Source organism: Gaeumannomyces tritici (assembly GCF_000145635.1).
Source record: "Gaeumannomyces tritici R3-111a-1 unplaced genomic scaffold supercont2.5, whole genome shotgun sequence".
Taxonomy (NCBI): Eukaryota; Fungi; Ascomycota; class Sordariomycetes; order Magnaporthales; family Magnaporthaceae; genus Gaeumannomyces; species Gaeumannomyces tritici.
In genome coordinates, this window is record NW_008804549.1 from 2,197,824 (window position 1) to 2,210,107 (window position 12,284).

Below are 12,284 nucleotides of genomic sequence, written 5' to 3' on the forward strand. Positions count from 1 at the left end.
TCTTGTCAGTTCAGCAAGTTCTCACACACTACCTCCGTCTCTTGCTCCCCATCTCCTCGCAGAGCCCGATCAGGAGGCTCACCTCGCTGCCCCGGATCGGCTTTGGATGCTGAAGATTGCATCGCACCACGGACACGGCGGCTGTGTTGCTACCGCTACCGTTGCTGGCCGTCCTACCGCTGGCCGCTGGAGAGTTCGCCCTCGGGCCTGAGCCGGCGCCCCTCTTGCCACCCGGATGCGGTGCCGCTTCGGGGACGGAGCGGAAAGGATTCATCGCCTTGCTGAGGGAAGCCGAGAACCTGCGCCTCAGGGTTTCTGCCCTGCCCTGAGCTGAGCCTCTAGTGACAAGCCCGGAAGTGACGCCGGCTGTCCCTGGGGCTAGTTTGGCTGAACAGCCCTTACTGCTGTTGCTATCTTTGGGGTTGTGTGTGTCATTGGAGTCCTGGAGAGCCGGAATGCCCTTCAGGAAGGGCAGACTTTTCCTCTTGAACAGACCTCTACCCCTTGTCGAGCCCTTCGAGCCCAACTCTGGCATCTGCTTCATTTGGCGTTCGTAGGACGAGAGTTCCGCAACAGCGCTTCTGAAATCTTGCTGTTCGTAATTCTGCTGCGCGGCCGCCGACGCCTTCGAATCCGCAGCTGCCTCAGCGGCTAGGACTGGTGGTTGCTTCTTAAGCCTGCGCTTAACAATCTTCTTGCGGGGCATCTGGACAGCTGCCGTGCCCACTAGCCAGGCCTGACTGCCGTTCTTCAATGGCACCTCCTGAGTGTCACGGGAGCCATGGATATCCAGCGATTTAGAGATTTTCCGTAAAATGCCCACGGCTCTCTTGCCTCGCCGGGTCCCGGATTTCCTCACCGTGACTCCGATCTCGGCCTGCCTAACGGGACTGCCGGTTCCTGAGTCCCGGGGCCTCGGATGGGCTGCTGTGATCTCGTCGACAGCATCTGAGCTGCCGAGATCCTCGAACAAGTGGATCTTCTGCTTGAGCGGAGATTCCCCTTCGTCCGTAGTGACAGTGCATGGGCGGCCGTTTGTCTTTTCTTGTGACTTCAGCTTGCTTGGTGAAGGAGCAAGCTTTACTTCAATCTCGTCGGCGGTTCTTAGCTTCGGTTTTGCGTTCTTGAGGGTCGATGTGGGTAGTGCCTCGGACGATCCCGGGATGCCGGTTCCCGTCTTCTGTCGCCTCGGTGTGGAAAAAGGCGCATGGCCCGTCGACGGGACATCAAAGAGACGACATAGGTCTGCCACCTTCCTGGGACAGGACCGAGTCCCCTGGCATTTGTCCATATCGTGGTATCTCCGGGGTTCGCTCCGTGCCAAACCCTCCTCTGTCGTTCCCAAGGCCTCTAGCCCAGAATTGCCCCTTGCCGACCTCAAAAGATAGTGAACAGGGCTGGAGTGAAGTACCGAAGATCTCCTCACCGGACGCGTGGGGGTGACTGGTGGTGGTTGACCTCGCTGTCCCCTCCTCACGGCACCGCTGGAGAGCGACTGTGGCTGACCTCCCTCGGGCTTGTGCGCTGCCAAAACTGGTGCACAATCCCGGTCGCGTGGAGCTTGCCCTGGTGTAGGCCTCGATGATACCTGGCCAGGGCGGTCCCCAGGTGTATTGACTGGGGAGAAGTGGACGTTGTGATGAGCCCGAACTATAGCTAGGTCATGCGCAGTCTCTGTAACAGTCTTGAACACATTCGACGATGGTGTGCTGGCAGGTGCTTGAGATGAGCCGGAGTCGTTCGATTCGGCCATGGCTGGCTTTGACGGGCTCTTATCGCACACAAAGCGAGATTGTGGCCGCTGGGGGGTTTTGTCAGCTCTAGCAACTTGGGCAGCAAGTCCAAGGGGCTCTTCGAATGAATGACGGAGCTTGGCAATGCCACTCAAGGTAATTTTCGCGAGAGGGCCGTTGGTATGACTTGAGGATATCGGCGGCTCTACCAGCCCTTGGCGGTGTTGTCTCGCTGGTGAAACTGGGACACTTCTGGTCGTGACGAAAGTCTGTCTCACGGCAGCGCCGACCCCTTCTGGGGCTTGCGACCGACCGGCCGTCCCGGATACTCCTGAAAGTGCAACATTTGCAGGATGCGGAACTTGGTGACCCTCAAAGAGTCTCCTGCGCTCAGCGACGGTGTAATGTGCAGCATGCTTCACCTCAGCGAGCATCCTCACACTGAGATCCCCTGTAGGCACATGGCGCCCCTCTTTCTCCATGGTGCCGATGCCGTGACCTGCCAGGACTTGTCCTGAGGGGCCCTACCCCTCAGTGGTCTTGAGCAGCCAGCTATCAAGGCGTCCAGGGTCCCCAGATTCTCCCGAGCGTCGCTCGAACCCGATTGCGTCGAGGATAGAAGGCTTCAAGTAAATAGATGTCTCACAAGCCTTACCAGAGCGCTGTCCAGTCGGGGTTTGGTCGAGTGCCGGGGTGCTGGACCGCCATGAGTTGAACACCTTGCATGAATCCGACTGCTCTTTGACATTGCCGATGTTTGCTAGCTCCTGCATCGGTCTCCTGATGATTGTCGACGCCGGCATAGACTCTGAAAGACTCTCTTGTGACAGAGGAGACGTCTTCTCAGCTCGTGTAGGTGGGGGTGACTTGGTCAGGTCACTATACGGAGACCCCATGGCCCCAACGCCCAGGCTAGCCTGCTCGTCATCGCCCTGCTCGCTCAAGTCCGACTCCTCGTCGCTCGGAGGTGTGGAATGGGAAGGAGACGGGGGGCCGTTGCTGGTCCGCAGGGAGAAACCCGACGTCACTGATCTGCGGGCTGGCGAACGGCGGGGAGACACGAGTTCTGGTGTATGGTGGAAGACGGCATTTGGCTGCGCTCTGCGGCCGAGACGAAGTGGCGCTGGCCGGAGCTGGAATTCAGCACAGCCATTATCGCCCTCACTCAGGTTCGCCCGAGCACGCCCGAGACGCCGGATGCGCGAGTCGATCAGTAGTGATTCCATGGAGCTTCGGAGAGCTGTAGTTTCGTGAAGGCCGTGTGTGGGAGACGAGAGCGGATGATGAGTGACGATGCAGAATAAAAGGGGCTGTTTTTCTTTTGCTTGTTCAAGCTGGGTGGTGCAGCAGAAGAGGGCAAATATCACCAACACGGACGGTCAGATCCGGGCTGTCACACTGGTGCAGTGCACAGCTGCGAGGCCCCAAGAGCTGGCTGGGTTGCGGAAGCGATGCGGGCACTCAGCTCGGAAAGGAGCAAGACGATGATGTCAGGGATGCAGCCGTTATGGAATCATGCCAAGCCGGACTTGAGGCTTGGCAGCAAGAATGGGGCTGCCAATGGAGGTGGACAGAAGCAGGGAGGTGCCATCGGTGAAAGTGAGCAAGCACTCCATCATCTGGATGGCAGGCGCGCGTACGATTGATGGGCTGTGGCGGACTTGCCGAGTGTAAAATGGACGGCCTAGGTAGGCAGGTGCGTGCGTACACGGCAGGAACAGCCAAGCGCACCCACAAAAACTGTTGGAATCACAGGAGCATGAAGAATTTGCGTCTCATATCATTGCGGTAATTGCTCAGTCCAAGTGTATGAGCGGTGTCAGGTATGTCCTTATCTATCTACCTCTTGGTAGGTGGGTAGGCGCCTAACTACTATGCCGATAGGTCAAAGGCCAATAATCTCCTAACTGGAGATAGACTCCAAGTTCCTACCCGGATGGCTAGTAGCTTGATGAGACCTCATATGGACCTTGAAGGGGTATAGAGGTGGAAAGTAGAAGAGAGGAGGGAAATTTGGCGAGATAGGATAGGGGCAAAAGATTTGTAAGATCCTGGGAGCCTAAAAACCTCTTTTTCAGAAAAGAAAAGAGTTAAAAGATTTGAAATGACCTTCAATCAGATCTGGCTCCTGGCGCCAAGAAAATGGAGAACAAGAGAAAAGTAATGAGAAAAAGAACGGCTCCTGTGCCAAATACGGCTGTCGGCGCGCGCAGGTCTTCGTGCCGTCGTTCACTGGTCTCCTCCCCCCTGAATGACCGTCACAAATGAGGGGTGGCACGGCCAAGCAGCAGTAGCCACAGCCTCGCCCACAGACTTGAAGTCGTCGCGCGACTCCTAGATGCGCTCCTCCCGACGCTCGATGGACCGGTTCACCCTGACCCCTCCGGCCGCGTGCTTCTCCTGAAGCTGACCGTCGCCGTTATCATCCTCGTCGTCGATCCTCTGCAGCTCCAGATCGATCGGGTCGGCGCTGCGCTGCCTCATGGGGACGCCAGGAGAGCGGGGTCCGGCGGCGATCTGCGTGTTGAGCATGGCTCCCTGCTGGCTGTGCTGACGGCTTCTGGGTCCGCCCGTGGTAGAGTGGTGGGAGAAGTCATCGAGGAATCGCTTCTTGCTGCCAAGCGTGTTCTCGTCCGTGTCTCTGGATCCTCGGTGCTGCGACGCCGGATTGACCGACAGCCGCTGCGCCACTAGGGCCGCGAACGGCAGCGCGAGCACGACGGTCGTGAGAACCAGGGATCCCGACTCGAGGAACGCGACTTCGACGAACTGGAAGGCAGTGAACACGACTGTAGTGGCGTTTCATGCTATAGTCAGCACTTGCTTCTACCCTCTTCGTCACGGTGGGCCATGTCATTACTTACCGGGAATAAACATAAGAACTCCGTTGACCATGACGAGCACGTCCATCGATGTGAGGCCCCTGGTGGTTGGGAGGATGCTGCGGTTCGTCCACATGTGCATGACGAGGCGGACGTTGAAGAGGAAACAGAACCAGGCGATGGTGGCCGTCATCAGGGACACGTCCGTCAGGCGGATCCACAGCAGGGGCGTGACGTCGAACGGCTCCATGATGACCCTGATCTGGACCGACACAGACGCGCACTTGAAGCCGAAGCTCGCGAGCGAGACGAGAGCCGAGACGGCGGTGGCGGACCACTTCCACAGGCCGGGCCAGAGCTGCACCATGGACCAGGCCTGCACGATCAGGGCCGAGAGCACCAGGAGCGTCTGCGGGATCGAGAGGGCCGTGGCGACGAGGCTGATGCGCCAGTCGTCGGCCGTCACGAAGCGCACGTCGCCGCTGTAGAAGGTGTACATCTCGACCCAGCTGCTGCTGAAGTAAGTGGCCAGCAGCGTCAGGCGGACGACGGCCAGCGCGAGGTTGACCATGTTGATCAGGGTCGGGACCCTGGCGAACCGGTGCTTGGGCGTCATGGCCAGGACGACCGCCAGCATGACGAAGCAGGCGCCGATCTGGCTCGCGTAGACGGTCGAGACGCGGACCAGATAGAGGTTTGCCGTGTTGATCTCGGCCATGGGCACGGGGAAGGGCTCGCCATCAGGGCCCGTGATGTTGATGCTCTGCATACGCGGGTCATCTGTGATTCCCATAGCGGGCAGAGCGGCCGAGTCGGAAGCCATGGTATCGACTGCCCGAGTTCAATAAAGCGTACCAGGAGCTCTTGACACCAACGATGGAGATGCTGGCAACACAGGAGAAGAAGAAAGGCGATCGTCTTTGTCGCTGGAATTTGGAACTCCGGCTGCTGTCTAGAGTTTTGAGGGACGGGAGAGGCTTTTGTCTCGTCAAGACGGAAGCCACGAACGGCGAGGGCAGAGCAACCTGCCCCCAACTTCCCAATTCGACCGCACCCGCCCAATATTGTCTTTGATCACATCTCGGAATAGCTCCATGGCGTTTGCATTACGATTGTGCTTCTTGACTGGCCGGAACATCAGCCCTGCGTCGGTGCCGAACAAAAAAAGAAACGAAAGCAGCTGGGGCCAAAAAGACGTCTGTGTATAATATCAAGTAGGTTGAAATCAATCACAACTCACAACGGTTGTCCTGCTGGAGACGACGCATCCAGGGGCGGGGGTTTTAGTATTGTCCTCCTTAGTATTGTTCCCCTTGCGCGCCCCCATTCCGCCCTGCGACTTTGCCCCACCCGTTGGTATTGTCGCCAGCGCGGAACTTGGAGCTGCCGCAAAAAAGGATCCCTCTTCCGGGCGAGCTGAGTCGGATCTGATTGCAGAGACAAGATTAAACTGATCTAAAATGCCACCAGGTGCCGTAATACGCTGCCGTGAGAAGTGTCGACGCAGGCACCTGGAGATAGATGGGCACGAGGAGATGGCTGAGACCTTGCCGTATGGGTGACGATCGCGTGTGCGTATCCTGTCCTCTCCCTGTGATTTCCTTCAAGAATTTCCCTCTGGCCGTCGTAGTCATCCGGTGGGGAAAGGAAAGACCAGTAGCCGATATGCAAGGGACTTCGCGTCTAGCCATTCTCGCTCACGCTACAGAACTTGCCGCACACAAGACGCCACAGGATAGAAGAGACCTAGTGTGACCGTTTGTCTTGGTATTCGCTATTCTTGTTAGCCAGCAAGTCTTCATTCGGTCGGGCGAAGACGGGGTTTTCCCTTGAGCCCGTAGGAGTGTGGCTACGTACCGTGCAATACAAAGCACGCAATGCTGTCTCGAAAAGTGCCGGCAAGGTAAGGAAAAGGTGAAACCAGCATACTGCACGCTTGGTTGATGGGCCGTGCAAAGGGACGCCAGAGCATACCCGACAGATTACGCTCTCAGACGATGATGCCAATGGGTGGGCCGTCACCAAGCTCTGCCCCCAGCCCGACCAGGGTCTTCTCATAGACACGGCCAACATCCATCTGGTCGTCGTCGTCATCTTCCTCGCTTAGGATCTCTTTCCAAGACTTTTTGCCATCCCCATCATCCATTGTGGTGTCACCGTCCGTCGTCTCCGCATCGTCAACCGAAGTCGTACCGCCTTCTCCTTCTCCCTCTTCCTCCCCTTCTTCCTCCGGATCGGAGGCTCGCCTCATAACGTTTACCATCTGTACCCGCGTCTGCTCCGCTAAGCTCCTGCACCTGACCATGTCAGTGCGGCTCATGGCCGGGCCATATTCGAAGCCAGGGAGCACCTCTCCGGTCAGGACGTCGCGCCCCGCCACCAAGCTAGCAAAGAAGTGGTCCAGTTTATGCAGAGCGGAGAAGGTCGGAGCCAGGTCTGGCTTGAGAGACTCCAGCCAGTCGGTGAGATCGTTGGCAATGTTCAACAAGTACGGGACCTGGAGGCTCGGGGTGCCAGTCTGCCAGAGAAGGTTTAGGATGACGTCCAGCTCTTTGCATAGCTCGCCCATAGATCGGAATCCGGGCACAATCCCTGGCTCGTCGGCTGCCGACCTTTTTATTGCGCGAGCGCCTATGCTAAGCAGCTGGCGCTCCATGAACCTTCTGACATTATTCTCCTTGATCGATCCAGGCCGCAGCGGTGTTGCGCGTGGACGAGGCAGTCCCGCCGCGGACGTGGTAGATAAGCTGCTGGGGGCAGGTGAAGGGAGGGCTCCTGGAGGGAAAAATCCGCCGGGTTCATGATTGTCTGTCTGCTGACTTTCCGTCATTGCAGTGGTAGACCTTAGGTAGAGCCTAGCTCGATTGATCGATGCCAAAACACGCGCAAGTATGGTGCTAGAGAGGCAATATATGGTTGACGCGAGAAAATAGGTGGTTTCTTGCTGTGAATGTTTTCTGTGAGGGCACCGATGGAATGCGAACCCCGGCCAAGAAGGAATCCCAATCCGGCGACGAGAAAGGTTGGAGAGCGTTCCCCGTCCCACTGATGTCACTGAACAAGCCATTTCTACTGTAGCCCCACACTAAACAGACGCATACTTTCTACTCTCGGCAGCAAGGTTCAGCCGCACCTATGGCGATAAGATAACAAATCTGTCATCGCGACGGGAATCGAGCGTATCGCCATCAATTTTTTGCTGGTGACTACGACCACGCATCTCCACCAACCGATTGCCCGCCTTGCCGCACAGCAAACCAACGACTGCGGCTCAAACTCCAGCACACTCTCCACCAAGCATCCGCCCATCTTCAGACACCATGCCTCCCAAAGGTGTTCGCGTTCAGGTCGCCCGCCGCGGCCAACCAAAGGTGCAGCAGAGGGGCTACGTCGGCGCCGCATACGATGCCTTGACCTCGCCAGAGCATGCATCTGTCGTCCGCAGCGTTGCTGCCTTCGGCGTGCGTTAAAGCCCCGCTAACCAGCCCTGTCGGGCTTTCCCTGTCTGTGTACGTCGCTGACCGCTGCTTTTTCGGGCGCGCCAGGTTGGAGTCGCCATCTTGTCGAGCTCCTGGGCCGAGATCTTCCTGCCGTATGCCTGAATACGGCCTGAGGAAGGCGGCACGCCGAGCCAGAGGAGACAAATAACAAAAAAGAACAATCGGGCCAAGGGCCCATATCATATACTTCTTTGGGCATCGAGGGCAGGCCAGAGATCTCGGGACTCGTGGTCCGCTTCCGGTGGGCGCTGTACCACCAACAAAACCACATCATCCATGTAATTCTACTAGTACACGAACCCTGTAGCGACGGGGTTCCTAGGCGAGCTGCCTTGTACGATGCCGATTTCTTCACGAACTCGATAGACATGAACTCGTATGCATCTGTTGACTTGGATGGAGGTCTTGTGACCCCTCCCATATTGCCCTTTTCTTACCTGTCTATGCTTTATAAAACTCGCATGTTCTCTCTAGTTTCTCGCGTACAAATAACACTGCCTTCTTTTACGGTCCACGAGAATTTCGGAAGTTCTATGGCGATGGCGTGGGAACTAGCTTCTTTATATCGCTGCGTCTTGCGCTGTTGTCCGTCAACCTCCCATATGTCTGATATCCACCATTCGGATAAGAGGTAGCTAGCATGTCCGTGCTAGCAGGTCATGCCGGTCAGGGATCTTTGCTCTAACTGACAGAGAATCTCTCCTCCTCGCGCCGGTTCCGCAAAGGGAAGGAGCGAGCAAGTATATAGAGCCTGAGGCACGCCAGCCCGACCCAACAATAAGAACCGGGACGTCAATAACAACCTCTTATTCACGGTCTTCCCCACCCTCCATTGATCACCAGCCATCTAACGGCCGATACCCAGCCGCCAAGCCACGCCTGCTCACAACACCAGTGCACTGACTGAGCATAGAGCATCCTTCAATGGAGCACAATAGCATCAAGAGACTGGTAGATTTTCCACATGATAGCTGATACCCACGACCGCCGTCTAAGCCTTGACCAAATCCTTGCAGAAAGTCTCTTTCAACGGAGTTTTGGTGGCAGACAAATTCGTGGGACCCAAATCCCCAGCCTGCCCTCAGGTTTACCTAGTAAGACCCCCACCCAGCACGCAACTTGGGGCTCCATATCCTCGACTTTCACCTTCTTCTACCACTACCTTCCTCAGCCGCTCACAGAAAATACATTACAGACACTGCCGACAACCACAGACACTTTTCACGTTACCGACGCAACCATGGTAAGTAAGCTCATGAACAGAAAAGGAGGTATCAGAGAAGGGAAAACCAAAACGTCGTTCAACTCTGACAACACACTACATAGGCGATCATGGCGACCGGAAAGCTACACTCACTGCCACCAAAGCCCAGCCTGGTAGTGGAACCGCTCATCAGAGCCAAGAAACCAGATGACGGTTGCGATCCCGTCAGAGATGTGGTCAAGCGGCCGCTTTCCAACAAGGGAGCAAGGCGTCGGACCCCATATGACACGCCGAGGAAGACCACAATCAACGGCCAGCAGAGCAGGGCCTCAAAGTACCCGGCCCCATCACGCGCCCACAGCCCAGCGGCGAAGTATAGGAGGGCAGACTCTGCCGGTGCGAGTAGAGGCATCTCTGTTCCCGGCCAGCAGTCGCGCCGGGAAGATCGAGACTACCCGGCCACCATGTCCAGGGACAGGGTGCCGGGAGCCTCGAGGAAGACAGACCATGTCCCCCGGACGGCCACTGGCACTGGCTTGGGGCGCTCGCCTGAGGCTATCCTAGGCTACAGGGCCCCCGGGTACAGTGGCCCGACCCCGAGCCCGAACCACAGTGGCGAAACCAAGGCCAGAACTGCCGTGACCTACCCAGGCGATCGTATCGCTGAATCTCAGCAAGCGGTAGCCAAGACCGACGAGACGACGAGGGATCACCGTGACCCCGAGCAGGCGCTGGTCAGGAACAGCAACGAGGCGGCCAAGAATCCCCAAGCTCCCAAGCAAGCGTTGGTTGAGAGAGGCGGGGAGGCGACCAGTGAGCGTCATGGCCCCAAGCAGGCGCTGATCGAGAAGACCGATGAAGCGACCAAGGGCCATCACGGCTCTAAGCAAGCGTTAGCCGAGAAAAGCAACAAGTTCACCCAGTCTCGCAGTGCCAACCAGGAGCAGGTGCCCGCGAGATCTGCTATAGATGAACCCAAGAAAACGCTGGCCGGAAACAGCGGCTCGGCTACCCAATCTCGTCCTGCCCATCATGGGCAAGCAGCTGCGAGGTCTGCTGCCGATACACTCCAGAAAGAGCTGGTCAGGAACAGGGAGGCGACCAAGGACCGCCGTGGCCCCAAGCAGGCGTGGGTAAGGAGCGACGATGAAACAAAGATAACCAAGTTCTACCCCGACATCGACCGAACGGTGGCCAGAAACAGCCACGAGTCTCGCCGCTCCCATAAGGAGCAGGTGCGTGCGGGATCTGCTGTCAAGGCGATCAAGCAAATTTTGGCCAGGAAGAACGGCGATATGACCCAGCCTCACCATGCCCATCAGGAGCAAGCACCTGTGAGACCTGCTGCCAAGGGACCAAAGAAGACGTTGGCCAGAAAGACCGACGAGGCTACCAATGGTCACCATGTCCCCAGACCGGCGTTGGCCAAACAGAACGGTGATGTAAGCCAGCTTCGCCGCGCACATAAGGAGCGGGTACGTGCGAGATCTGTCGCCGACGGGCCCAAGCAAGCGTTGGTCAGCAGCAACGGCGAGATCACCAAGGGCCACCCTGGTCCCAGCCCGGCGTTGGCTAAGAAGAACGACGATGTGTCCCAGCCTCGCCGCGTCCGCAAAGAGCAAGTGCCTACGAGATCTGCTACCGACAGACCCAAGAAGAAGCTGGTTAGGAAGGGCGACGAGGTCATCAAGACCCACAAAGGCCCCAGGCAGGTGCTGGCAAGTGACAACGGCGATGCCACCAACGATCGCGATGCCCCTAGACCGGCGTTGGCCAAGAAGAGCAGCGATGTGGCCCAGCCCCACCACGCCCATCAGGAGCAGGTGCCAGCGAGGGCTGGCGCCGAGGGACCCAAGCAAGCGTCGGTCCGGAGGATCGGCGAGCCGGCCAAGAACCGCCATGGCGTGCAGAAGCGGCCGGTCGCGAAGCCTTCAGCCGGCACCACAGGCAATGCCTCCGCTCCGCGCGATGTGGTCGCCAAGAAGCGCCCGCGAGCTGCCGTGGCGCCGGCCGGCTCCCGCGCGCTGTCCATCAAGCGCAGGGCCGTCGCCGTGCAGGCCAAAGCCGAGCACCTCACCAGCGTCTACGACGCCGACGCCTTCCGCCGCAGCAACTACAAGCGCATCTTCGACGGGCCCAAGCCGACGCCAGAGGACATGCCGGTGCCCGACTTCGTCGGCGACGCCTGCTACGCGTCCGACGAGACGCTAGCCGGCCGCGCCGAGTGCGCCATGTCGGATACCCTCATGTACAGCGACATTGACGATCCCAACGCCTTCGTCCATCCCGTCCCCGAGCCGCTGGTCACGCTCACCAGCCCGTTTGGCGATTTCCTCGTCGCCAACGATCCCTTCTCGGACGGGGAGACTTACCCTTTCAACCATTTCGGAATGATGGGAAGCTGCTGGGATGCGCGCAAGGCACCACCAGAGCTCAAGTTCACATCCGGAGACAGTATTTGACTTTGACCAGATTCCTACCTTTTCGACCGGGGTCGACGCCTCCGTGGCGGACTTGGTCTATTCTTTTCAACCACTTTACTCCCCTTTCAGCTTCTTTGTTTCCATTTCACTTTCATTCTTGAACCCTACACAAGTTAGTCTGTGACAGCAGGGATCAGCCTCTGTTACGAGAGAGAGGAAGGGCAGGCAAGAAGGCTCACTCTGGAGTCGCCTCACCAACTTCGAAACCCCTGCCAAGGCAATGCGCACAGCGGACCCTTACACCAACTCCAGCACCTAGCCTGGACGGGGTTGGGTTCGCACGAGAGATGAGAGCATCAAAGAGGAAATATACTTACATCTACTACTACACGGATATCAGCGCCTCATTGTTCATAGCGAACACAGGTGACTTCTTGGTCAAAGGAGACGAAAAACAGACAAAAAAGAAACGCACTGGAAACTCTGTTGGAAAATCAAGGCCAAAGAGGACATGAGGCGATTGCTGGGCGCTGGGGATTGTGCAGCGGCGGAGGAAACCACATGCACATCGATTGGGGGTTTGCTGAGATGGCTACAGATAG

General features: G+C 57.7%; 5 protein-coding genes across 5 annotated transcripts; 2 read left to right on the forward strand and 3 right to left on the reverse strand.

The window, feature by feature from the left end:
* Window positions 1-28: 28 nt before the first annotated feature.
* Window positions 29-2,959, reverse strand: GGTG_09723 (hypothetical protein; the record flags this gene model as incomplete). The annotated part of the gene is made up of 2 exons (XM_009227581.1): window positions 29-2,247; window positions 2,389-2,959. 2 exons carry the CDS (start codon window positions 2,957-2,959, stop codon window positions 29-31), a joined length of 2,790 nt encoding a protein of 929 aa, XP_009225845.1.
* A 532-nt stretch (window positions 2,960-3,491) lies between these two features.
* On the reverse strand, window positions 3,492-5,378 carry GGTG_09724 (hypothetical protein; the record flags this gene model as incomplete). The annotated part of the gene is made up of 2 exons (XM_009227582.1): window positions 3,492-4,522; window positions 4,598-5,378. 2 exons carry the CDS (start codon window positions 5,376-5,378, stop codon window positions 4,068-4,070), a joined length of 1,236 nt encoding a protein of 411 aa, XP_009225846.1. The 3' UTR covers window positions 3,492-4,067.
* A 1,167-nt stretch (window positions 5,379-6,545) lies between these two features.
* GGTG_09725 (hypothetical protein) lies at window positions 6,546-7,385 on the reverse strand (the record flags this gene model as incomplete). Its single annotated transcript, XM_009227583.1, has 1 exon — window positions 6,546-7,385. One exon carries the CDS (start codon window positions 7,383-7,385, stop codon window positions 6,546-6,548), a length of 840 nt encoding a protein of 279 aa, XP_009225847.1.
* A 337-nt stretch (window positions 7,386-7,722) lies between these two features.
* On the forward strand, window positions 7,723-8,601 carry GGTG_09726 (hypothetical protein). The gene is made up of 2 exons (XM_009227584.1): window positions 7,723-8,016; window positions 8,101-8,601. The coding sequence occupies exons 1-2, from the start codon at window positions 7,876-7,878 to the stop codon at window positions 8,155-8,157; spliced, it is 198 nt and encodes a 65-aa protein (XP_009225848.1). The 5' UTR covers window positions 7,723-7,875; the 3' UTR covers window positions 8,158-8,601.
* Window positions 8,602-9,387: 786 nt separating this feature from the next.
* On the forward strand, window positions 9,388-11,843 carry GGTG_09727 (hypothetical protein; the record flags this gene model as incomplete). Its single annotated transcript, XM_009227585.1, has 1 exon — window positions 9,388-11,843. The coding sequence occupies one exon, from the start codon at window positions 9,388-9,390 to the stop codon at window positions 11,719-11,721; it is 2,334 nt and encodes a 777-aa protein (XP_009225849.1). The 3' UTR covers window positions 11,722-11,843.
* Window positions 11,844-12,284: the final 441 nt, after the last annotated feature.